The sequence below is a fragment of the Myxine glutinosa genome, chromosome 14, assembly GCF_964187855.1.
Source record: "Myxine glutinosa chromosome 14, kmMyxGlut1.1, whole genome shotgun sequence".
Classification (NCBI taxonomy): domain Eukaryota; kingdom Metazoa; phylum Chordata; class Myxini; order Myxiniformes; family Myxinidae; genus Myxine; species Myxine glutinosa.
In genome coordinates, this window is record NC_136274.1 from 41,025,103 (window position 1) to 41,052,789 (window position 27,687).

At 46.6% G+C, this 27,687-nt stretch overlaps 1 protein-coding gene across 1 annotated transcript in view; it reads right to left on the minus strand.

The window, feature by feature from the left end:
• LOC137439652 (mast/stem cell growth factor receptor kita-like) overlaps positions 1–27,687 on the minus strand; it is a 103,219-nt gene that overhangs the window by 45,332 nt on the left and 30,200 nt on the right. The window contains exons 11-14 of the mRNA XM_068135615.2: positions 10,143–10,240; positions 5,058–5,179; positions 4,805–4,927; positions 1,405–1,516 (exon numbers count right to left, since the gene is read on the minus strand). Of these exons, the coding sequence (XP_067991716.2) occupies positions 1,405–1,516; positions 4,805–4,927; positions 5,058–5,179; positions 10,143–10,240 (455 nt within the window). The remainder of the gene's footprint in view (positions 1–1,404; positions 1,517–4,804; positions 4,928–5,057; positions 5,180–10,142; positions 10,241–27,687) is intronic.

The following is a 27,687-nucleotide window of genomic DNA, read 5'->3' on the forward strand; positions in this document are numbered from 1 at the left end:
GCGGGTACTCTGCTGGTAATACTTACGATAATAGCATAATATTAATGTTAAAAACAATATCCGCCTCCCGAAGGGGTTTTGAAACTTGCGATATCCCCCTCCCCCCCCCCCTTCCCACCCTCACGCCCCTCCCCCTCCCCTCCAACACCCTCACGGAAGTAAATTTTATGATATTTTATTATCGGGAATTTAGAATGGTGAAGCACAGTCTGATCTTTTCAATGACCTGATGTAACATAAGTAACAGTAATAATAATTGGCAATAATAAAAATAAGGATAACAAGTACAGATACATTCAAAGTTCACCGTCCCCATGCAAAATAAATAAATATCCTCCAGCGCGGCATTGCCGGGGCGCCTTTGGCGCCCGGCAATACCGCCTTGCAGCTCATCGAGACTGTATTGGGAGGGAGAGGTGTACAAAAATTGATTGATTAATTGCACAATTAAAATCAATAAAAGATGGTCAAAAAATATTTTCTTAATCAATTGGCTAATAGCATAACTAAACCACTAGTGTTTCATCCGAATCTGTAAATTTTTGAAAATTCATTCATTCATTCATTAATCAAAAAAATTAAATAAATTGATTAATCAATAAATAAAAAAATATCCTTTATAGCCACATCACTTGGTCACTGTCGTGTCCAAAACAACTGGAGTGAAAACTGAGTACTCCCTTTCAGCGTGCGTCATTGCCGGGCCCCCTTCGGTGCCTGGCAATGACGTTATGCAGCGCCTGGAGATGGCGTAGGAAAGGAGCGGTGTACAATAGCATGACTCCCCCTGTCGTACCTGTCGGGAATGGGTGTACCAGTAAGTATAAATATCATAACGCTCAATAATCCTGCAGCTTTCTTTGGCTGGAAGAGCAGGGGTTAGTTGTAGGAAATCCTAGCTGCAGTTGGGCACAATTGATGAGTTGAGAGCTGATTGGTTGTTTCCTCCAATTAATAGTGAAATATGTGATTAGGTCTTGTTATTTATGATGACTGCTATTGGCATTGCATGTGGTACTTGTTTGGGAGTCTTGGTGGTGCGCGTTTCCATCTACACTGTCGCTGACGACTCGCCAATAAGCGATGAAACCAGTCCGGTGGAGCCTCGATCGGGGTGTGTAGCTTTGGGATTCTCATGTAGGTGTAGCTTGTGTATGTCTGCACTGTGGAGGAACTCAAGTCACGTTTGAAAGAGTAAAGGGCTCGGATTTTGTAACTTTCTAGGTTTTTTTAAACTCATGGTTTCACCATGTTAACCTGTCTCAGGCTTCAGCAGTTCCATCCTTAGACCATCCACCCTCCCCCCCAACCAATAAAATCAAATCCCCTGAAAAGATAAACCATTGGATTATTACCGCAATTGTTTAATGTGTCATATGCCAGCTGATGCCTATACAACTTTACCCAAGGAGAAAATCTCCCAGAGGAGCACTCCGTAAGACCAAACATCACTCTGGGATGTGTACACTCCATCGAAGATGCTCTCCAGTGCCATCCACTTCACAGGCAGCCGCACCTGGCACGACATCACACCGGTCAGTAGCTTTGTGCTAGTGTTGTTATTTGATATCCACAACAAAGAAAATTGCTTATGGGAAAAACAACTTAACTTGAAATATAAGGAAAATGATCGATGCAAACCATATGTTCTCATTTTGACAGATTCGTAAAGAACCCATCCTTGCAAATGGTTTTATTCCTCCAGAATTATGGAGGGGTAATTTTCCATCAATATGCAAATTTGCGCATGCACTGTGTCTGTTTACATTGACTCCGTTCTGCTCGCCGGAAACTTTTAAACCGCCATTGCCAGCGAGAAATCTGTAATTCAAATCGTCTTTTTAACATATTTTACAACAGTTAGACGAAAGAGTGGCAATTTCAAAATAATTAACCATAATTGTTCTGTCTCTGAATGAAAATCGGAATCACAGAAATATAGGATACACAAGAAATATCTGTGGATGAGACTGATTGGTGTTGAGTTCCTATCATTTCCTGTTAATACAATTAGCGGCAGCAGTGAATAAAGAAAACACATACACTTCAACTTTCAGCAATAGATGCAAAAATCTAATCATGCCTCTTGTGGCCCCAGAACCAAACAAACAATATATTTCATTTATCACAGCCCTCACAGCTCCAAGAGCACACCCATATACATCCTTCCCCATCAGTGTTAAGAAGCAACCAATCCAGGCACACAGTCCATTATTCACTGGTAGTGATCCGTCGGGGGTTTACATAGCACACGCCCATCCACTAGGGCCTTGTACTGACACACATGGTCGGGAGTTTGCAGTATGAGCAGCTGCACATTCAGCGAACACATCAAGTTCTCAATGTCTTTCATTGTGCAGAGGCACAGCCCTTTCTCTCAGGTAGTTTCAGTATTTTGAGCTTATTTCAGAAGCTTGATGAGCCATTGTAAGTAACAATCCTTTTCTACCATAGACAATATACTTTACGATGCCCTGAATGCTGGCGTTTTCGCCGAGGATTCTGGGAAGGAATACGTTATTTTGAAAGTCACGTATTGCCTCTTTTAGTATCACTTGTAATACCCACCTCCACAGTGAGTGGCGCTATGCCACACATTTATATCAAGAGAATTGGGGTCCTCCTCCCACACCTACCATAGGTATGTTTTTTTTTTAACCACCTAAAACCATCCCGTGAACATCCTAAGTACAACCACCAGCTTTCAACTCTTTCCGTCCAGTGGTACAGAAGTGCATAGCAGTCAAACAAACAAACAAAAAAGAAAGATAAGAAATCCAAAAAACAATTGTTGCCATGGAAACAGCAATTTGGTAATTTCGAACATTTGACCTATTTTTACATGATTGAATGTTGTGCATAACAAATTTGGCTGGTACATATTCTAATTGTGGCCTAATAGGTGTTTTATATGTTTTGGATAGCAATGACCCTGCTCTTTGACTAATTTTGACCAATTTTTCTTACACACATGTACTACATGTAGCTACAAAGAAGCTATGTATGTTTCAATTTGAAAAATCAAAAAGAGGTATGGTAATGGTAAATTTACAAAAAGTTACATTTGATTAGAATGGGGTGAAAATGTTGTCATGGAAACCATTGACATGTCAAAATGGCAAAATCCTTCGTTCTGATTTTGGTGATCCAATTATGTGAACTTGGTCAAATTTCAAGTTAATCGGATGAAAAGTGATGATTTTATGTGGCCGTGACATTTGACCCTTTGTCCCTTTGACCTCAAAAACAATATGCATCTCAGTTTTGATTGGTGAAGCAATTCAATGACCCAATAAGCAAATTCTGTTCTACTTTGCAGATTGAGCATTACTTGCTAAAAAAAAAAAAAGTATAGTCTGTGTATTGCAAGAAGACTGTAGATGTTTGTGTGGTGTGCGTCCAAATAGGACCAACGGGTCTAGAGGGTCAAATGCATTTAAGGGTGAAAAGGTCTAAGGGTCTAAGTGGTTCACAGGGTATAAAGGTATTTTCCAATAGTAGTTAAAGTTTTAAAAATTCTAAGGGTCCTTAGGCTAAAGTTTCTTTTTTGATAGAAGGTCTAAGCCCATGCAATAGCTAGGACACAGAACAGATTAGAACATAACATAAGAAAGGGAACAGAAGGAGAAAGGGGAATCGCCAACAACAGGGCAGACGGAGAAAGTCCATGGATAAATAAACAGATGTTTGGTACTACAGAACTTTAAATACAAGAAAATAAATATGACAACATGAGATTAAACAAAGCTTTTAGTGCTGTACTCCTCAAGGTAATTCACGGCAAGAGAAAGGAAAAGGAGAGAGATTGTGCATTTATAAGCATGTCCATGTAAAAGCGAAACCCATTGGTTCATCAGTCATGACGTAATTGGTACTCTGAACACCCCCCCCCCCCCCCCCAATATTTGAAATGGTGAGGCAATCGTGCTCCAAACACCCTGACGGTATCCTCTGCAAAGGGGTAGTGGGGTTACAGTGAATCATCTGATCCGGCACAGTGGGGTTTGTAATCTAACATTCTTGTGTAATACTACTCCCTGTGTTTTCCTAACTTTCCTTTACACTCTCAGGGATGTATGTCATTTTTCCTGGGCTCAAGATGACCATCCACATGAATCATCGAGATCGGATGATAAACTTTTAGGTGCAGAGGGGCAAGAGGGGCAGGGAGCAGGGGGCAGAGGGCAGGGGGCAGGGGGCAGAGGGGAGGGGGCAGGGGGCAGAGGGCAGGGGACAGGGGGCAGGGGACAGGGGGCAGGGGGCAGAGGGCAGAGGGCAGTGGGCAGAGGGCAGGGGGCAGAGGTCAGAGGGCAGGGGACAGGGGCCAGGGGACAGAGGGCAGGGGGCAAGGGGCAGGTGGCAGAGGTCAGGGGGCAGGGGACAGGGGACAGAGGGCAGAGGGCAGGTTCAACCAGACTGGCCCAAAATACATCTCTAATCATCTGGATGTTCCTTTTTATTTTATAAATGTTCAAATCGAATCTCAACCCAGCCATAAACTCATTATCCAGGATGATTCAGAAATACGTGCCCCACCCATCGGGAGGACGTTAAGCCGGGCATCCCATTTGCTGGTATTAGAGATCCCACGGTGTCCTTCGGGAAAAGAAGGCAAGCTATCACCGGCATCCTGAACAACACTTGTTGTAACATTTGGATTTATTCCAAAATATGGCATTATAATGAATATATTTATTTTATAATAATATGAGGATGTTTCATATTTCATCTGGACTTGTACAAAAAGGTAAAGAGAAGTGAAATAAAATACAAGGAGGAAAGAGGATAGTCTGGATTCACTTACGCTGCCCTTGATGATATAATTGGAATCATGAGAAATGTCACGAGCAAGGCCAAAATCACAGATCTTTGTGACCCGTCCTTGCGTCACCAAGACATTGCGTGCTGCCAGGTCCCGGTGAATGCACTGCAAGCACAAAACAAGGTGGCTTACGGTACCCATTTATACGTCAACGTGTTTTTTTTTTCTGAAACAAGCAAAGCAAGCAGTTTTCCAATGACTGAGTAATGACAAAATGAGCGTCAGTGGCACTTACGTTGCAAGAGGAGAGGAAAAGCATTCCTTCGGCCACCTGCTGACCAAAGCTTAACAGGTCCGTTTGGTCCAGTGGCAGGTCGTCTTGTTCTTCATTTAACAATAGTCTATTTAATAACAAAGCTGACACATAGTCAAAATGTTATTAATTACAACACTGATTGCCCTTCTACAGCCCTCCCCCTGCCCACACCAACCTCACATCTCCAAACAACATTTGAATCAAATATTATATCTACCAATGAAAACATCCACACAGTTTATTCATGCATGACATTCCACAACCACCCGAGAACATACAATTGGCCTCATATGCAGACGATATAAACTATCACCTCGACTGATAGCAGCATCAACACAGCCACAGCACAACTTCAACCCTTCCTCAGCACCCGACAAACCTGGCTCACCATCAACAGACTAAACGTAGCCCCCCTCAAAATCAATGATCACACTACTAACAAATTACACCAAGGAATAAAGAGCTGCACCACACATCACACTGAACAACATCCCTATTCCACACACACCAAACAAAAATACTCGGCGTCACTTTTAACACATCCATGTCATTCTCAGATCACGTCACAAACATTTAAAAATGTGCACACCCAGGCTGAACACACTTAGGGCACTCACAGGCACCGACTTTACCACAAAGAAACAACAGGTGGACACCACAAAGAAACATTACTAACATACAAACATTACATTCGATCAGTCATCAACAATGCTATTGCTGGCGCATCTTGGGCCTCTAGCCTATCAAACACACATCTCAACACCCTGCAGACCATACAAAACAAAGTCCTTCAGATCATCACAGGTTGCACATTAACAACACCCATCAAGCACCCACACACACAAGTAAAAATGCTAAAAATCAAATACCACTTTGATATGAGAGGTGCACAGTTCCTTGCAACAGCAAAAGCAACCCTAATCACCCATGCCACTACATGTACCACCACCCACAGGCCCCTTAACACATTAAAACTACACCAGAAAGACACTACAGTGACATTCTTTGTACGGACGGACGGGAAAACCATAGTCCCCCTTTCGCTCCGCTCCTACTCATTTTGAACGGTACTGTGGGATCATTACGATGTACAAGTGAACGCTAGCAGACATGACACCCAGCTTGATGTACAAGTTCTGAAGTACAAGTACAAGGTACGAGGTTCTCTCGAAATACAAGGTTCTTGTTGATGCAATGCCCTGAAGCACCAGGGCACCAGGAAGTCAGCCTAGACGACAGACAGCTCAAAGGTGAGTGCACCACCTTCGAAGAACCGAAGCTCCGGATGTGCCTCATGTTGAATACCATTCCTGTCCACAGTATTGTTATGTTTGTGGGGGGATAGGGATACCTTAATCCAGGTAGATTGCATAGATTAGTGTGCTCTGACTGTCATGAAGAAGAAGAAGCCTCGATGTACCATAAGTAGGGAATTTGTGTAGACCGGATGTCGGGTAAACTTGTAACTTCGTCCCCATCAGAGGGGTGGGGCTTGTTAATTAGCAAGGGATTATGGGTAATTAATCCCCTGTGTGTAGTTGCCTCTGTAATCAATTCCTTTGTTCCTTTTGACACAGCACCCACACATAGAGCCAGAATCGAGCATTCAATGGCACTAAATATAAAGACTAACTGGAAACCGGGCATCAAGCACGACCGCTGATAACATTGACATGGGTGAGAATACAAGCGGCAGGTCCGAGAGGCCACGTCCCGCAGAGCACGAGATTGGTTAGGTTCGTCGAGCAGAGATGGACTACTAAGAGGTGGCACGCACTGGTTGATCAGGCGAGGATGGCGTGGGGATGACGTCAGAGCCTGCATTATGAAAGACTGTGTTCCCTGGCATTTGTTCTCTCTCCGGGCTGGCATTCATGGTGAACATGCTCTCTCTGCTGGTCTGCTATCATGCTGTTCCTGTTCATGGTTCGTGGCTTGGATCGTGAATTCATATTCGTTCTTGGAATATTGAGGAGTGTCTTGACTGATTCATTCGTTTGTGCTCGCTCCTGGTCTGGCTGTTCGTTCTTGGATTCTGTCGACGATCGTGGCTTTTGGTGGTGAACGTACGTGGACAATCCATTCCTCTCTTGGCAACACCGAGCGGTCGGAGTGCGTAGTGCTCCTGCATAGGTTGGATGATCGGGAGGACAAGCGGACATCGAGGGAATGAGGGCGCGCGAGGCCTAGTTCGCGCCAACTAGTCTGCGGTTTCCCGTGCATGGACGCGGGCCTGAGACAATTCCTGACAAGATTCGAGAGGCGCTCACAGATAAGTGCCAACCACACCTTTTATTTTTACTCTCATTATTTTTCCCTTTTGTCTGTATTTGGGTCTGTGTGTAAGGACGTCCCAACTTAGGATTTTAGTTTATCATGCATTCTTTTGTTACCAGCATTTCTTTTAATAAAACCGTTTTTTTTGTCCATTTTGAATCGGTGTTTGCTTGCATTAATTATTGCAGGCCTGAAGATGACTGGGTGGACCCGTGCAGGTAAGCGCTCCTGGCTTTTCCTCCCACTTGCCGCACGTATCCCCACGCGTATAACGAAGGTCCGCCATTGAATTGAACACCTCGGAGTGTTAAGCTCGTTTGGTCTTCCGTGTCACCCTGCGGTGTTCAGCACACAGGGTAATCACGCGACAGTATTATTTTTATTCTTCCTCAGATCCTTTCAACCAGCCATCCCATCAATATATGTTTTGTTTCCAATCATCCCATGCTCAGTATTATTGAAATTCCATCCATTGTTTTTTCACTCTTCCGCATCCTCGATCTACATATACATCTTTAGAATGTATGTGCACCATTGTGAATTGCAGGGACATACAGTCACGTGAAAAAGTAAGTACACCCCATGTAAAGTTTTGACTTTTTCAACATATTTCAACATACAGCTATTTGATCTTCATTTCAACAATATTGATAGATAAAGGTGATATAATATAACAAATATCATGAAACATTTACATTTTGTAGTCCATTGTATAATTTAAATAAACATAAATGCAAATTTCGCATGTGGAAAAAGTAAGTACACCCTTGGCTCTAATAGGTGGTATTGCCCCCTTTGGCAGAAACAACCTCAAGTAGGCGTTTCTTATAACTGTCCCTGACTCTGACATCGTCTCTGTCTGTCGTAACTGTCTCTGACTCGTCGTCGTAACGTCGTCTCGTTACGTCGTCCTAACTCGTTGTCGTAACTGTCGTAACATCGTAACTGTCTCTGACTCTGACACTCTGTCTGTAGTCTCTGACATCGACTGGGAGAAATTTTTGCCCACTCCTCCATGCAGAATTCTTTCAGCTGTGCGATGTTTGAGGGGTTTCTTGCATGCACAGCTCGTTTCAAATCTCCCCACAACATCTCGATGGGATTTAGATCCGGGCTTTGACTTGGCCATTCCAGAACCCTCTATTTCTTTCTTTTCAGCCATTCCTTGGTGGATTTACTGGTACTAGGGCATGCCCGTACTATATATATATCTAAAATTATATCCCCCCCCTCTATTTACATGAAATGGTTTGGTCCATTCGCAAAGCCAAAGCGAACGGCTTGCGAGTACGGTGACAATCCCCCCCCCCTCTATTTACATGAAATGGTTTGGTCCAAAGCGAACGGCTTGCGGAGTTTGGTAAAGAAATCGCCATAGCTCGGTAACTACTTCTCCGATTAATATGAAACCTTGAAAAGGCACATCCTCGGGTCCCCAGCAATATACCTGGCAAGTTTCAAGTATATCGGACCCGTGGTTGTCGAGAAACAGCGGTCACAGACAAACGACACACACACATACACACACACATACACACACACATACACACACACACACAGAGATTACTGGAATTATAGATAGATGTTTAGGGTCATTGTCATGTTGCAAGGTCCACCTTCGGTTGAGCTTCAACTTTCCGACAGATGGCCTCACATTATCCTCAAGCACCCTCTGGTACAATGAAGAATTCATAGTGGATTCTATGATGGTGAGCTGCCCAGGCCCTGATGCAGCAAAGCTGCCCCAAACCATAATATTTCCACCACCATGCTTTACAGTTGGTGTCAGGTTCTTGTGGTCAAATGCTGTCTTTGGTTTTCGCCAAACATGTCTTCTGGTACTGTGGCCAAATAGCTCTACCTTTGACTCATCTGTCCAGAGCACATTGTTCCAGAAGTGGTGGACTTTGCCGAGGTGTTCATTGGCAAACTTTAGTCTTGCCCTGATGTTCTTTCTGGACAGCAAAGGTTTCCTCCTGGCACACCTCCCATGTACATCAAATTTGTGCACCCTCTTTCTAATGGGAGACTCGTGCACTTTGACATCGACAGTGGCAAGAGCTACCTGTAGGTCCCGTGATGACATTCTGGGGTTCTTAGAGACTTCTTTCAGCATCTTGCGGTCTGCTCTCGGGCTGAACTTGCTGGGGCGGCCTGGCCTGAACAAGTTGGCAGTTGTTTGGAATCTTCTCCACTTGTAGATGATCTTCCGGACAGTCGAATGATTGATTTCAAATTGTTTGGAGATCTTTTAAAATCCTTTCCCAGACTCGGAGGCATCTATAACCTTATTTCTGAAGGCCTCAGAGAGCTATTTTGATCTCGGCATGGTGACGCCGCACACTTCAACAACAAAGAGCAAACCAAACTAAATGTCTAAGGTTTAAATAAGACAGGTTCCGCGAAGATCCTCTCTAACGATGTTCTAATCATTTGCACCTGAGCTGGTGCACCTGATTCTAATTTTAGGTGTTTGAAGTCGTGATAAATGTAGGGGTGCACTTACTTTTTCCACATGCGAAATTTGCATTTATGTTTATTTAAATTATACATTGGACTACAAAATGTAAATGTTTCATGATATTTGTGATATTATATCACCTTTATCTATCAATATTGTTGAAATGAAGATCAAATAGCTGTATGTTGAAATATGTTGAAAAAGTCAAAACTTTACATGGGGTGTACTTACTTTTTCACATGACTGTAAGATAGACAGAAAATAAAGATAGACGAGTCTTTCATTTAAGGATGTATTCGTCACATCGTTTGTTTCTTTTTCTTTACCTTCATTGCCTTGGCCATCCGTGGTGCAACCGCCAGGGTATACAGGTGCTTGGAAGCTGCTCGGTGCACCAGTTGACACAACTCCTTCAATACCGATTCTGCAGTATACAAAAAAAGAAAAATTAATCTCAAACCGAAGCACTGATTGGCGCAGGGACATTAGGTAAGAATACCAGCATCATTCACAGGTTGATTTCTAAGGGACAAGAGACAAGGATTCTCTATTAGTCACGATCCGAGTGTTTACCTTGTAATTCTTAGTAGCCATCATCGACATACTAGGATGACATATCCATGTATCGTGCAGATGAGCCCAGATGTGTAGTTTGAATCTTATCTGCTGCTAGTCTGGGTACCTGACGCTGCATGGGGGAAAAAAACTATGTATGGGTTTGGATAAATGTTGTGCATTGAAAACGTATGGAGTTGTTGCCCTCATGGTGGTGAGCTTTTCCAGACGTGGGTTTCGGGATGTGTTGGCCATTGAAAAGCTATGGAGTTATTGGCCTCATGGTGGTTACCTTTTGCGTGCAGGCCGGGGTCAGCACTGCCTGATACCACATTCTAATATACACTTTACAGCAGCCTTTGGTGACCTTAGAATGGCCTTAAAGGCCAACGTGTGCTGGCTTAAAACCATGCCCAGATTCGGAAGTACCGTGGTACACTGCTATTCACGGGGGATACGTGCCTGGAAAATCCGCAATTTGCGAAACCGCGAATAGGGGGGCATTGTTTCAAAGGAAAAGGGGGAGATAGGTTCCCGAGTCGCGAAAAGCAGCTTTCCTGGCTCAGGCTCATCACTTTCTTCTGCCTCTTGGTAGTCGCCTCATCTCCGGCATTGGTCTTGCACTTGGGAGCCATTATTGAACGATGGGCAGAGCGAGAGTCAAAAACACAGGTCAAATCAACGGGACGAAAAGAATGATCAAGATCCAGGACACAGTCTGTATATGTAGGATTGCGATCATTGTGGGTAGCTGCGGGAGTGGTGAATACCCTGGACATTTTTTGTAGGGGATGTTATCGGATGATTCTGTATTGAGCTTATCTTCTAAATTAAATAATATATAATGCAAATGCTTAATTAAATCGAACTCGAGGAGGTTGACTTGTTTACACAGCTGATGGAACATGTTTACACAGCCGATGGAAGCGTTTTCATTGTGTAAGATCTCTGATGATGCTTTACCATAAATTGCAAATTGTAATAGATTTAATGAAGCATTTGCATTCTATAAATCGCGGGGTTGACTTGTTTACACATCTGGTTGGATATATATATATATATATACCATCTGGTGGGATACGGAACACTGTCGCGAATAGAAAAAAACCGCGATTTCGCGAACACGGCCGTGAATAGAAAAAAAAACGTGAATTCGCGGGACACATTTCCGTGAATCGAGAAACAGGTTGCATTTTATCACCCGCGAATATGCGGAACCCGCAAATATACGGAACCCGCGCTCGCGAATAGCGGAACTGCGAATAGCGGAACTGCGAATAGCGGAACTGCGAATAGCGGAACTGCAAATAGCGGGATCTGACTGTACCTACACTCACAATTTGGGGCCTCTAGGTGCTAAGGTTCGGCCACGAAAGAATAAAACAAATGCACAAACACTTGAAATTATTCACAAGATGTTAATTTGCTCTTTGGCTAATTACATTCCTGTTTTCATGATGAAATTCATGTTGAGGTTTTGTAAAAGACTTAAACAAAGTTTTTTTTAAGGTACAAATTGGACAACATTTGTGATTGTGAATTAGCACCTGTTTGACTACCACTTGCAGAACATTTCAAAAGAAAGCAGTTAATGCAAGACAAGCCCCCAACCTGTTCAACCCATCCAATTAATCGAGCAATCTTTCAAACCTGTATAATATGACCAAAGAAAACAAATGCAGGGGGAAGGGGGGAGTTGGAAAGCGGAAAGTATACGGAAAGCACGTGGGACAACATTAAAAGCAATATTCCAAAAATATGCGACAAAGAGGAGGGAGTGAAAGACACCACAGACAAACACACCAAAATAGAGGTGTTGCGCAGTGCACAAGTGCATTTACAAAAGTTTTCAACACGAGGCTATTACAGTGCTCTTTCAGGGCTTTGTTTTTCTTCTGGGCCTAGTTTTTACTCAAAAACAACTACAAGCAATACTGTGTGTGTATAATATTAAATATATATATATATATATCAGTATATATAAATATATAAATATATATAACTATATATATAAATATATATATATATATATATATAAAATATATAAAATATATATATATATATATATATATATATATATATATATATATATATATACGTATATATATATATATGTATATATATATATATATATATATATATATATATATATATATATATATATATATATAGACTTGGCATTTAATATGGAATATTTTTTTTGTGGGGGTGAATTTACTTTTCAAGATGACTTAGAACCAAAAGTTCATTGGAATTATGTTGAAATTATTCTAGATTTTGTTTATGTGACCTTTAAAAGAAACAACAAACACATTTGACATTTCGAAGCAAATAAATTGATCCTTTAAAGTGATGTGAACTGATATCAAACTCAATTCACGGACAGTACTGTGTTAAACTTCTGTACGTTTTCCAGAAGTATCTCTTTATTTTGCACATTAGCCAAAAAAAATTCAACAAAAACAAAAGCTAAATGATGACTGGGATTACGGACAGTAAAATTACAGTTCAGTACTTTGTGTAACCCCCACGAGCATTCAGGAGAGCACGTACACGTCGAGGCATGCTGTTCACGAGATTTGCCAAGGTTTGGACAGGAATCGCTTGCCATGCAGTGACAATAGTCTGCTGCAATTCACGCACAGAGGTAGGCTGCTGGTCCAAGTTGTCGATTTGACGCGTTAATTCTGCCCACATGTTCTCTATCGGATTCATATCCGGGGACATGGCAGGCCACTCCATATGCTCTACACCACAGTCAGCAAGAAAGTGTTGGATCATGCGAGCATGATGAGGCCGTGCATCGTCATCTTGGAAGACAAAGTTTCCTCGAAAAGCTGCACGAGCAAATGGAAGCAATGTTTCTTCCAGTATGACCCTGTACTTGAACTGGTTCAGGTTTCCATTCAGAACAACCAGGTCAGTTTTGCCCCCTGCATGAAAAGCAGCCCAAACGGTCACCCCACCACCTCCAGCTTGGACTCTTGGCACTACACAATCTTCGATGTGGGCTTCATGCACTTGTCTGCGCACTCGGATGCGGCCATCTTGACGATAGACCAGAAATCTAGACTCGTCACTGAAGGTCACGTGATTCCAGTGTCCTGGCTGCCATTGACGGTGCTCTCTGGCCCACTGCAATTGGCGCTGGCGGTATTGTCTGGTCAAGCGTGGCTTTCACAGGGGACGCCTGGCACGATAGCCTGCTTGAACCAGTCATTGGTTGACTAGCCTTCTGGATACAGGCACATTTGTCAGTTGCTGCCGCTCAGCCCTAAGCCGATTAGCTGACTTGGTACGGCCATTGCAGACTAACCGGTGCAGCTGGCGATCATCTCTCCTTGTGGTTCTGCGTGGACGTCCTGGCCTCGGTATTGGAGTAGGGACACCCCTCTGAGCATTTCGTTTCAGGATCTTTGACACCTGACCTTGAGTGATGCCATACTGCCGAGCAATAGCACGCTGTTTCATGCCAGAATTTCGTAAAGCCACCACTCCATGACAAACAGCATTGTCGAGTTGACGCACCATCTCCAGAGGAAGCGGCAATAACTTTTGTAGACGTGCAGCAGTTGTTTTCCAGTAATACAGAACGCAACAACCCTTATATACCCGATTGTGAAGCCAATCGTCAAATGTACCTGTCCTTACATTTTGTCACGCCACCTGTGACATAATCCTGTTATTGACTTCTTGCTGCGAAAGACAATCAGTGACATGGTTCTTTTAACAAAGAAATCACCGAAGGGTAAAATAAACTCACCAGATTGATATACTATACATATATATATATATACACTACATCAGAAAAAGTATGTGGACACCCCTTCTAATTCATGGATTTGGTCGTTTCAGCCACACCCATTGCTGACTGGTATATATAATCAAGCACACAGCAGTGCAATCTCCACAGACAAACAATGGCAGTAGAATGGGCCATACTGAAGAGCTCAGTGACTTTCAACCTGGCACTGTCATAGGATGCCACCTTTTCAACAAGTCAGTTCATCAAATTTCTGCCCTGCTAGAGCTGCCCCAGTCAAATGTAAGTGCTGTTATTGTGAAGTGGAAACGTCTAGGAGCAACAACAGCTCAGCCACGAAGTGGTAGGCCACACAAGCTCACAGAACAGGACCGCCAAGTGCTGAAGCGCATAGCATGTAAAAATCGTCTGTCCTCAGTTGCAACACTCACTATCGAGTTCCAAACTGCCTCTGGAAGCAACGTCAGCACAACAACTGTTCGTCGGGAGCTTCATGAAATGGGTTTCCATGGCCGAGCAGCTGCACACAAGCCTGAGATCACCATGCGCAATGCCAAGCGTCAGCTGGAGTGGTGTAAAGCTCACCGCCATTGGACTCTGGAACAGTGGAAACATGTTCTCTGGAGTGATGAATCATGCTGCACCATGTGGCAGTCCGACGGACGAATCTGGGTTTGGCGGATGCCAGGAGAACGCAACTGCCCGAATGCATAGTGTCAACTGCAGAGTTTGGTGGAGGAGGGATAATGGTCTGGGGCTGTTTTTTCATGGTTCGGGCTGGGCCCCTTAGTTCCAGTGAAGGGAAATCTTAACGCTACAGCATTCTAGACGATTGTGTGCTCCCAACTTTGTGGCAACAGTTTTGGGAAGGCCCTTTCCTGTTCCAGCATGATAATCCCCCCATGCTCAAAGCGAGGTCCGTACAGCAATGGTTTGTCGAGATTGGTGTGGAAGAACTTGACTGGCCTGCACAGAGCCTTGACGTCAACCCCTTCGAACACCTTTGGAATGAATTGCAATGCCGACTGCGAGCTCGGCCTAATTGCCCAACATCAGTGCCCAACCCCACTAATGCTCTTGTGGCTGAATGGAAGAAAATCCGCGCAGATTTTCTTCCATTCAGCCACAAGAGCATCTCGTGGGGATAGCGGCACTGATGTTGCGAGCAATTAGGCCGAGCTCGCAGTCGGCATTGCAATTCATTCCAAAGGATGTTCGATGTTCGGGTGTCCACATACTTTTGGTCATGTAGAGTGTGTATATATATATATATATATATATATATATATATATATATATATATACATATATATATATATATATATATATATATATATACAGTATGTATATATATATATATGTATATATATATATGTATATATGTATATATATATATATATTGTTGCGAATATGGAATTTGGCCTCCATATCCGCTTGTAAATATTCCCCTATTTTCTCCAATACTCCCCAACTTTCCCCAATCCCCCATTCCCTAGTCCCATTGCATGTAAATAACAATCAGTAGAGCCGACCTTCCCCTTATTCCCCCATTAAATGTCGTGCCCAGGTCCACCGCACCACACGTAGACAACTTTCGGACATCTTCCTAGTTATTCTTAATCTATGTCAGTTAAGGCCTCGTTTCCATTAATTATGACTCTTCGTTGCACCAGAATGTGATTATATGGCACCAGTAGTGAGTTTAGGACCTTCCCATACCTCCTCCCATCTTCTTCCCCAAACAACAACAACAACTACAGCTACAACAACAACAACAACAACTACAGCTACAACAACAACAACAACAACTACAACAACGGCGCGCGCGGGGAGTGTGCGTCCTCCCTCCGGCTCGGTTAGCCGCCATTATCCATGCGCCCCACGGGGTTACCACGAAGGGGCTGGCTGTCAGCTCCTCGTCAAGGGCGGAGCCTGGTAAACCCCCCCCGCACCCAATAAGAAGGGCGGACCGATTCCATCTGGGCGGAGCTAACGAGCCGAGGGCGTGTCACTCCCCGCCGGATATACGCAGCCGCTTGCCGGACGTGACGTCAGATTCGCCCCCAGCTGGAGAAAGACGGACCTGCGAGCGCTGAAACAGATGCGCCTGAGTTTGGAGAGGCCTGAGAAAGAACGTCACCTCTGAGCGCTGAGACGAGACCTCCCCGCATCTCTGGACCGAACCGTGTACCCTGCTTTGAGCCAAGAGTGCACCTTGAGCCATCGCTATCTGCCTTTCCTAGCCATCAATCCCCGTGTGAGCCAGTTTTTGTCCTGTTTCTCTGTGGTCTGTCGGGAATAATATAAGGTTGTGTCTAAGTGCCTGTCTTCCTATGATGTACCTCTTGTCCCTGTAATCTAACCTTCCGCCTTAATATAACCTCCTCCGGAGGTCTTGAGAACTGAACCCCTGGTGTCGTATTGTGTCATTATAACCCAGCCGGGTGTCTTCTTTTCCTTATTGAGCCAGCATCGCGCGACTCGTCAACGTCGAGTATAGTCGGGTAATTTGTGCGGACACGACGGCCATTCCGCTCGGCCCACCTTAACATCAAAGTCGTGTCTGTAACAATTGGTGTCGGGAGTGAGATTCGAGGCCCGACCAAATTTTGAAAAAAAAAAAAAACGAATAGAGGAAAAAAAAAAATTTGGTCAAAATTTGGAGCGGCCGAAATTTGTATTTGTTTTACGAAACTCGAATTTTGCAAGTCGCGCTATGGCGGATCAAGACGGCTGGGGTCCGGTAGGGGAGAGTGAAGCAGGGTCGGTCCAGGACCAAATTGAGGGACGCGAGGAGAGCGAAGCAGTGAGGGCGGCAGGGTCGCAAAATAGCGTGGTCGCGCACGTGGGTGTAGCGGCACCAAATTTAGCCGCGGCCGTGGTCGCGGTAGCCGAACCCGAGATGCCAATGAATTGGAACCTGTTTATGAAACAGATGATGGCCTTTATGGTAAAAACAGACGATAATTTCAAAGGGATGGGAAACCAAATGGGGGTAATGAGGGACGAAGCGAGGGCTCGGAGTGAGCGATTGGGGGTAATGGGAAGCCAGATGGGGGTAATGAGGGACGAAGCGAGGGGTACTGGTGAGAAGGTAGACAAAAATTTTGAGGGGTTAGACAACGGGATAAAGGAGGTGAAAAATGGGTTAATGGGGGTAGAAAATAGAATGGCTGCCCAGGAGAATCAGATAGAGGGAGTGAAAAATGGGGTAGAGGGAGAGGAGATTAGAGGAGGTGTGAGTGAGGAGGTCGGAGGAGTGCGCGAGGAGGTGAGGCACTGTAAGGAGCACATGGAGAAAGAGGTGAGAAAGGGGACTGTAAAGTTACAAGGGGGCATAGAGGACCTGACGCAGGAGGTGGAGCAGCTGACGGTGGGACAGACGGAGTTAGTGGAGCAGGTTCAAAGGAACACTGCGGTATTAGGAGGGTTGAAAGCGACACAGAAAGAAGTGGAAGAGGGGGTGAGCGAAATTAAAAAGCGACGGAGAGAGGATAAGAAAGAGATAAAGGAGGAAGTAAAAGAATTGGTCCAAAGTCTGTGTTCGAATCGTGATGATGTGCTCATTAACCGGATGAGGGATTCGCAGGTGATGGAGGAGAAGCGAAAAGAAAGAGGACCCGGTGTAAGTGGTGACCAATATGGTCGTGCGTATGATGCGCCAGGTGATTTAATAAGCTTGGGGGTCGAGATAGACCCGGATGTTCGTGAGAGGCCGTTGGTGAAGTGTGCGACAGGTCTGGTGTGCGAAAATGGAGGTGTGCAAGAAAGTCCGACTCTGGGGTGTGTGAGGAAAAAGTGTGTACCAAGGAGTGAGTGTGCTGGCGAGAGTGAGTCGGTCGTAGCGTGTGTGCGAGGGAGCACATGGGAGCGCGGTGTGGTGAGTGTTACAGAGGGTGTGACGGGAGAGTGTGCGCAGGAGTGTGCGCGAGAAAGGTGTGTGACGGACAGGTGCATGAGGAAAGAGTGCGCTGTCAGAAGTAAGGAAGAGTGTCCACCTGTGGTGAGTGTTACAGAGGGTGTAACGGGAGAGTGTGCGCGAGAAAGGTGTGTGACCGACAGGTGCATGAGGAAAGAGTGCGCTGTCAGAAGTAAGGAAGAGTGTCCACCTGTGGTGAGTGTTACAGAGGGTGTAACGGGAGAGTGTGCGCGAGAAAGGTGTGTGACGGACAGGTGCATGGAGAAAGAGTGTGCTGTCAAGAGTAAGGGTGAGTGCGTTGTCACGAGTGGAGGTGAAAGTAGTGAGAGTGACATGGAGCGTGAGTTAGTTGTGACAGGTGAGCGAGGATGTACACCTGGGATGGAAGGATGCACACCTGGAATGGTAGAGCGTGAGTGGGAATGCACGCTGGAGTTGGTGGTGAGGCACGTGGTTGGGTGTGCGAATGAGAGCCCACCTGTGATTGTCACAGAGGAGGTGACTGAGGAGGGGGCGCGAAGAGGTGTTTTGGTGAGGTGTGCGACCAACGAATGTGTGCCAAAGTGTTCGGTGGTCAGGTGTGTGACCAAGGCTGTGAGTGGAATGGGTGTACCTGGGTGTGTAAGGAAGGGTACGAGGAGCATGGGCACAGCTGGATGTGTGAGCAAGGAACGGGCTGCGGGGTGTAAGCGTCCAGGTGAAGCATCGACGTTACACGGGTTAGAGGTTAGAGCGACTTTTAGCCGAAGCAGGCCCTCGGTGCGTGCCGGGCCTCGCTTTGAACGGTCGCGTCCAGGCTCCACTAGGCGGAGCTGGCAGCCCGATAGAAAGGGTCGTTATGGCGACCACGTTTTGTTGAGACGTGCCGGCAGGTCGAGATCGGGACATTGGATGGCTCCACGCCGAGGTGATGCGTGGGATCTCGGCCCGGGTAAGCCCCCGTCCCTGCACCGAGTGCCGGACGCATCCAGCCGCTGGCACAAAACAACCAGCATCCATTGCTTGGCTTTACGAAGCCGGGTTTTGGACAGGGATTGGCGCACCGAGAGGTATTAGTGAGTCGACTGGGTGATGAGGTTAGTGTTTTGGACCCAAAATTAGAGAAAAACAAAATTTGATGATTGGCAAGGGATTGGCAGTAGTGATTGGCAGATGATGGGCAGTGATTGGCAAATTTTTAAGTTGTTGAAATTTGATGTGCAAAATTGGTAGTGAGAGACCCCCGATGTGGTGGGATGGCAAATCCACCATCCTTCCCATGGGGGGGCAAAGGAGCAATAGATTATGGGGTGTATGGCAGTGAAAACTAGCCCGGGTGGGTTAGGTTATATTGTAGGGATCTAGCGGAGATGACATTAGGTGACGTTAAGATTAGTTAGTGACTGATACCTGTAGTGGGGACGCAGGTAGATTAGTATGGATGATAATGACGTGGGAGCGCAATAGTTTAAAGGGACGACTGGGAAGCGCAAGTTTCAGAGGGGAGTAGTTAGCTGAGATGATGCCGTGTGTGTGAGGATGGAACAGGTGTGATTGCACAGGTGTGCAATTGGACAGGTGTGTGGAGCAGTGTATGAGTCGTGAGTGTGTGGATCAGCGCGAATGCGCTTGGGGAGAGAAGGGTGCAGGTGGCACCAAGTGTGAGAGCACAGGTGTGCAGGTACAGGTGTGTGGAGAGAGTTGGAGTAAGTGGTACGGAGTGGTGTGCATGGTGCGAAGGTGTGGATGGGGGAAGAGTGGACCCCTTTCACGAGTACCCGGGGCGGGTAGTGTAAGTGTTAGGTAGAGGGTGCAGGTAAATTGTGGTTGGATATTGGCATTTGTGGTGCGGTTGCAGAATGGTGTTGTGGATGGGTGCATTAGTGTTGTGGAAATGGCTGGGCGTGTAGCCTGTTAGTGTGTGTAGTTGGTTGGGCACTCCACCACTGTGAGGATGTCGGCCAGGTGAGGCCGCAGGTGGGCTCTGGGAGCCGGTAGAGTTGTGGATGGGGCCCGAGGATCCGGAGGATGGACCCGGGTAGCCCAGTGCCAGAGAGGGCACCGAGTGGGGAGAGTGCCAGAGGGCCTTCCCCAGGTAGTTAGGTTAGGGCAAGGAGCAGGTAAGCTCGGAGGCAACTGCAGTGGTGGAGGTGTGCAGGTGGGTAGACCCACTGGGAGAGGTACACGCCGCAGCCCAGAAATTGTGCGAGGGCACCGGGAGATGAATCGGGGGAGTGAGACCCCAAATTGAAGAGCACCACAGTTTGGCCAATGGGAATTGGTTTTTAGAACCCATAGTGTAAGAGGGCCAATGGTTTGGCCGGAGAGAGACCCCGGGTAGTGTAAAGTTGTTAAAGTCATTTAGGAGATAGTTAGGATTGATGAACCTGTCGCACCATACGCAGCCACTTACCTGTGGTGATGATGATGACTCCACACCTGTGTTTTCTTTGTTTTGTTGCAGGAGATGAATCGCTGTGTGGATTTGTGAGACGCATCACGACGTGGATGAGACATTGGGGTGATTCCATCTCTCCCTCCCTAGGAGGGACTGATGATGAATTGGTAATGGCAAATTATGATGTTGAGTTGGAGATGGCAAATTTTGATGAGAGTTGAAAATGGCAAATTTGATTGGTTAGGAGGGAGAGAAGACGAATTTGGTTTATGGGAGGAACGGGGAAGACAGTAGGGATGTTTGTTGATTTGTAAAGTAGATGTTTATGGGTAGTGTTGTGTTTTGTGGATACAGTAAGGGGTAAGGGAGGGGCCATGTAGGTTACCTGGTGGGGGGGGGGGCGTACGATAGGAACGTACCTGTCTCACCTGGTTCCCATGTGCCCCCAGTGTGCATTACCTTATATTGCGTGCACTTTTGCGCCCTTACCACCTTACTCACTTGTTTCTTCTTTTGTCTCCCACCTCCGAGGATCTGGCTTTGGGGTAGAGAGAGAGGAGAGAGAGGTGCTGGCTACGCAGTTGTGGGCCTGCACTTTCGCTGTTGGCTGCCTGGATCGATACACCATATGGACCGCAATGTTTGTGGCCACCCACAATGGACCGCAGCTCTTTTGCGGCCAAGCACCACCCGTGGAAGGACCTATGGGTCAACGTGGCACCTATGCCATAAAGGTGAACCACTGTTAATTAACACCAAGTGCACCACAAGAAGAGCAAGAGACACCTGCAGGGTTAGGGGTTGTCGAATTTATTTTTATTCCAATGAACAATGGTGACTGCACCGATTGGTGGTGGGGTGGTGCTTTTGATGCTCGGGAAGGGTGCTCTGCACGTTATTAAAGGCCGTCGGCCACAGAGCACTCGTGGGTTGGTGTATCGATGCTGGCAAGCGCGCTCTCTCTATGCATAACATCTGCATGTGTTCCTCCAAAAACAGGTCCTGGATCGTAGTGTAGATATCAGCGTAATCTTGTAAATAATGCTCCCTACCGGCTGTATGTGTAGTTTGCGAATTCTTTCCGGATTCGGTTATCCTGTGGGTGTGTTTCTGTGAGGAGAAGGGTGCAACGTCGCAGGGGGACATATTTACTCATTTGTGAATATCTGTAAAACTGTCGCACTCAGGGTAGAGTTAATAGTAGAGGGAACTACATTGCGTGCCACACTAAAGTAGGTAAAAATTTATCGGGTCGGGACGCCCCGAGGGTAGAGAAGGGTGCAATGTTGCGAATATGGAATTTGGCCTCCATATCCGCTTGTAAATATTCCCCTATTTTCTCCAATACTCCCCAACTTTCCCCAATCCCCCATTCCCTAGTCCCATTGCATGTAAATAACAATCAGTAGAGCCGACCTTCCCCTTATTCCCCCATTAAATGTCGTGCCCAGGTCCACCGCACCACACGTAGACAACTTTCGGACATCTTCCTAGTTATTCTTAATCTATGTCAGTTAAGGCCTCGTTTCCATTAATTATGACTCTTCGTTGCACCAGAATGTGATTATATGGCACCAGTAGTGAGTTTAGGACCTTCCCATACCTCCTCCCATCTTCTTCCCCAAACAACAACAACAACTACAGCTACAACAACAACAACAACAACAACAACTACAGCTACAACAACAACAACAACAACTACAACAACGGCGCGCGCGGGGAGTGTGCGTCCTCCCTCCGGCTCGGTTAGCCGCCATTATCCATGCGCCCCACGGGGTTACCACGAAGGGGCTGGCTGTCAGCTCCTCGTCAAGGGCGGAGCCTGGTAAACCCCCCCCGCACCCAATAAGAAGGGCGGACCGATTCCATCTGGGCGGAGCTAACGAGCCGAGGGCGTGTCACTCCCCGCCGGATATACGCAGCCGCTTGCCGGACGTGACGTCAGATTCGCCCCCAGCTGGAGAAAGACGGACCTGCGAGCGCTGAAACAGATGCGCCTGAGTTTGGAGAGGCCTGAGAAAGAACGTCACCTCTGAGCGCTGAGACGAGACCTCCCCGCATCTCTGGACCGAACCGTGTACCCTGCTTTGAGCCAAGAGTGCACCTTGAGCCATCGCTATCTGCCTTTCCTAGCCATCAATCCCCGTGTGAGCCAGTTTTTGTCCTGTTTCTCTGTGGTCTGTCGGGAATAATATAAGGTTGTGTCTAAGTGCCTGTCTTCCTATGATGTACCTCTTGTCCCTGTAATCTAACCTTCCGCCTTAATATAACCTCCTCCGGAGGTCTTGAGAACTGAACCCCTGGTGTCGTATTGTGTCATTATAACCCAGCCGGGTGTCTTCTTTTCCTTATTGAGCCAGCATCGCGCGACTCGTCAACGTCGAGTATAGTCGGGTAATTTGTGCGGACACGACGGCCATTCCGCTCGGCCCACCTTAACATCAAAGTCGTGTCTGTAACAATATGTATGTATATATATATATATATATATATATATATATATAAATTGTTACGGCCCGCGGATAAGATGTTGTGTTTGCCGAGCGGATCGCCCCGCGGTCGTACAGTTACCCCGACTAACCCGATTCCCGAACGTTGGCCGAATCGCGCCACAGATATTCAATAGGGAAAAGACTAAGGCGACACGGATGTGAAGAAGAAGCAGACAAAAAGGTTGGAAATACGAATATAATTTATTTTCTATTTACAGGCTCAAAAGTAACCAAGGAAAAGGAAGGATAATAAAATAATATACAGAAGAATTAGAGACACAGTGCAAATTCCTTATACAAGCTTAATTAAATCCCCAGGGACAAAACAAACAGAACAAACTCACGTACACAAAAGGATGGAAAGGCAGGAGGTGGATGGCTGGAGGGAGAGGAAGGTCCAAGGGGGTCCTGCAGCACGATCGGCGCGTTTAGCAGCCGCCGTTCCTTCGCGGCCCTGCTCAAAACCGCCGTCCAGGCCCCAAGCGGCTGTTGTTGCTGCTGTGGCCGCCGCTGCTGCTGCTGTTGTCTGCTGCTGCGGCGATGGACGTCGCGCGCTTTTCCAGGACTACAACAGGCTTCTTGCTGTTAACTACTGCTCAGTCCAACCTTGGCGAGCAAGGCGACGAATAGCAGGCTTTGTGCTTTCCGGGATGTCCTCTCCTTGGATGTTCTCTATGTTCTCTTTCTTGGTCCAACCACTCTTCCTCTCTCTTGGTCCAATCACTCCTCACCACCGACCACCCTTGCTTCTTGCGCGCGCGCCTTTATAGCGCCTCCGGCGATCAAGCCGCCGGCCTTCAGGACACGCCCATTGGTGTGCTCACCTCGGCCCTGGTTGGTCGCGCGACCCTCTGGCTCCGCCCTTGATGATGACGGGCGGGCACGCCCCTCTTCCCCGACCCGAGCACATGTTCAATGGTGGTTTTGGAGGGGATGTAATTGGCAATCGAGGCTTGGCAATGATGAAAGGGGGGATGTGAAAGGGAGGGGATCTACTCTTATTTAATGCAGTGCAATGGAGTGTCATCTTAATGGAAGACAAGGCCTTACCCTAATACACATAATAAAGATATAACTATCAACAAGGGGGAAATCTATGATTGGCTGATGTGTATGCTTTATGGACTAATTATGGGACGCCCTTTGATCTTTTTACATAACGGAGGTATTTACAAGGAATCATTACATTTTACAGAGGGTGATATTTACAACAATTTACTATACAATACAACACAATAAAAAAAACACAATCCTCATATCCGCAACACTGCACCCTCCTCCTCTTAGGCACGTCCCGGGCCTATAAATTTATCTTAGTGTGCCACGTAGGTGTAGTTCCCTCCACTTTTAACCTGACCCTGAGTGCGACAGTTTTAAAACATAAATAAATATGTCCCGCTGCTCCATTGCACCCTACCTAACAGACTCACGCCCACAGCTAACCGAATTGCGGAATGGTCTTCAAGCTATACACTGACGGTGGGGAGCATTATTTACAATGACTTTACTTTATTTACAAAACTAACCCAGGACCTGTGATTGTTCTTTTGGGGGGGAGAGACAGTCTGCTCTGCATCGACGCACCATGAAAGCACCCAAAATGCACCAACACACCCTCAAGCACCAATCGGTGCACAGTCATCATTGTTCATGAAAATAAAAACAACAACCCTAACCCTGCAGGTGGTCTCCTGACCCACTCCTGACTCCTGACAACTACTGCTCAGTCCAACCTTGGCGAGCAAGGCGACGAATAGCAGGCTTTGTGCTTTTCGGGACGTCCTCTCCTTGGATGTTCTCTATGTTCTCTTTCTTGGTCCAACCACTCTTTCTCTCTTTTGGTCCAATCACTCCTCACCACCGACCACTCAACGCAACCAACTTTGCTTCTTGCGCGCGCACCTTTATAACGCCTCCGGCGATCAAGCCGCCGGCCTTCAGGACACGCCCATCGGTGTGCTCACCTCGGCCCTGGTTGGTCGCGCGACCCTCTGGCTCCGCCCTTGATGACGACGGGCAGGCACGCCCGTCTCCCCCGACCCGAGCACATGTTCAATGGTGGTTTTGGAGGGGATGTAATTGGCAATCGAGGCTTGGCAATGATGAAAGGGGAAAGTGAAAGGAATCTACTCTATTTCACTTGGTGCAATGGAGTGTCATCTTAATGGAAGACAAGGCCTTACCCTAATACACATAATAAAGATATAACTATCGAACAGGGGTATTCTATGATTGGCTGACGTGTATGCTTTATGGACTAATTATGGGACGCCCTTTGACCTTTACACTACGGAGGTATTTACAAGGAATCATTACATTTTACAGAGGGTGATATTTACAACAATTTACTATACAATACAACACAATAAAAAAAAACACAATCCTCGTAGCCGCAACACTGCACCCTCCTCCTCTTAGGCACGACCCGGGCCTATAACCTTAACTTAGTGTGACACGTAGGTGTAGTTCCCTCTACTTTTAACCTGACCCTGAGTGTGACAGTTTTAAAACATAAATAAATATGTCCCGCTGCTCCATTGCACCCTACCTAACAGACTCACGCCCACAACTAACCGAATTGCGGAATGGTCTTCAAACTATACACTGACGGTGGGGAGCATTATTTACAATGGCTTTACTTTATTTACAAAACGCAACCCAGGACCTGTGATTGTTCTTTCTGGGGGGGAGACAGTCTGCTCTGCATCGACGCACCATGAAAGCACCCAAAACGCACCAACACACCCTCAAGCACCAATTGGTGCACAGTCATCACTGTTCATGAAAATAAAAACAACAACCCCTAACCCTGCAGGTGGTCTCTTGCTCTTCGGCTCCCTCTGCTGGCTATTTGCTCTCTTCCTGATGTCATCTTCCTTTGCTGGCGGCCTATTTGCAATAAAATGCACCGAACGTGGCCGTTTGTATTTTCTTTATTTATGGCCCACAGGGCCGACTACATGTGGTTCACCTGTGGGGCATCGGTGCCCTGTGGCCAAGGTCCGCCAGCAAGATTTCGGGCCTTCATGGCCGGTTCCAGCAGAGGGGCCATGCCCCAACCCATGGGGTCCATCAGTGGTGCTCAGCCACAGACATGTGGTCCATAATGTGGTGCATCGATGCAGACAGCTGGTTCTGGGAGTTCCGGGCACACAATGGCGGACTCACGCACGCTCCCCTCGGCGCCCAGTGGTGCACAGGTCCTCAGTCCTCATGTGGGAGACAAAGGGGGGGAGAGACAGATGAGCGAGGGGTAAGGTCACAAGGGTACACATCAATAAGGCAATGCAAGGTGAAGTGCGTACGGAGAGTGAAGTGAGAAAGCTCGTCCCTACCGTACGTCACCCCCCCTGTCACCTACACTACCCTTGCCCTTACCCCATATGTACAAAATCTACACATTACAAAGTCGTCGCTACTGTCACATCTTCCCCATATTTCCCCTACACCAAATTCGTCTCCACAATCCCTCTATCCAAAATTTGCCATCACCCAATTCATCATCAATCCTCATAAGGAGGGAGAGATGGAACATCAAGCACAATGTCACACCCACGTCATGATGCGTCTCACATTCCAAACATTTGCATCAAAAATAATAAAACAACCTGGCATGGTGTGGAGGTACGTCATCCCAGGTGAGTGGATGCAGATGGTGCGAGGAGACTTCAATCCTAACTATCCTCTAAATGACTTTAATACACTTTACACTACCCGGGGTCTTTCCCTGCCAATCCATTGGCCAACTTACACTATGGGTTCTAAAAACCAATTCCCATTGACCAAACTGTGGTGCTTCTCAATTTGGGGTCTCACTCCCCCGATTCATCTCCCTGTGCCCTTGAACAATTTCAGGACTGGGGTGTGTAGCTCTCCCAGCAGGCCTACCCACCTGCACACCTCCACCACTGCAGTTGCCACCCGAGCTTACCTAGCTCCTCACCCTAACCTATCTAACTGGGGAAGGCCCCTCCTGGCTCTGTCACCCCTTGGTGCCCTCTGGCACTGGGCTACCCGGGTCCGTCCTCCGGATCCTCGGGCCCCATCCACAACAACTCTACCGGCTCCCAGAGCCCACCTGCGGCCTCACCTGGCCGACATCCTCACAGTGGTGGAGTGCCCAAACCAACTACACACACTAACAGGCTACACGCCCAGCCATTTCCACAACACTAATGCACCCATCCAAACACCATTCTTTCACCCGCACCACAGATGCCAATATCCAACCACAATTTACCTTTACCCTCTACATAACACTTACACTACCCTCCCCGGGTATTCGTGATGGGGGTCCATCCTTCCCCCATTCACACCTTCGCACCATCCACTCCACTCCATAGTTTCCACCAGACTCACTCCACGACCATCCATTCCAATACTCCATATATTCCATACCATTTATTCCATACAACCATTCTCCATTCACCTGTAGTTGCACACCTGTGCAATCACTCCTAGTGCCACCTGCACCCTCCTTCCTTCCTGGACCATTTGGTCAGCAAAACTCACATCACTATCACTCACTCAAACACTGCTCCATCCACTTGTTCAGTTGCACACCTGTTCAATCACACCTGTTCCTCACACACTTTTCACAATACACTTCTGAATACACCTCCAACACTCACACGGCATCATCTGAACTACCTGTTGCCCTGCTAACTTAGTGCTCCCCGTCTTCCCTTTAAACTAAGCACATACCACGTCATTATCATCCACTCTAATCTACCTGCGTCCCCACTACAGGTATCATTGTCACTAC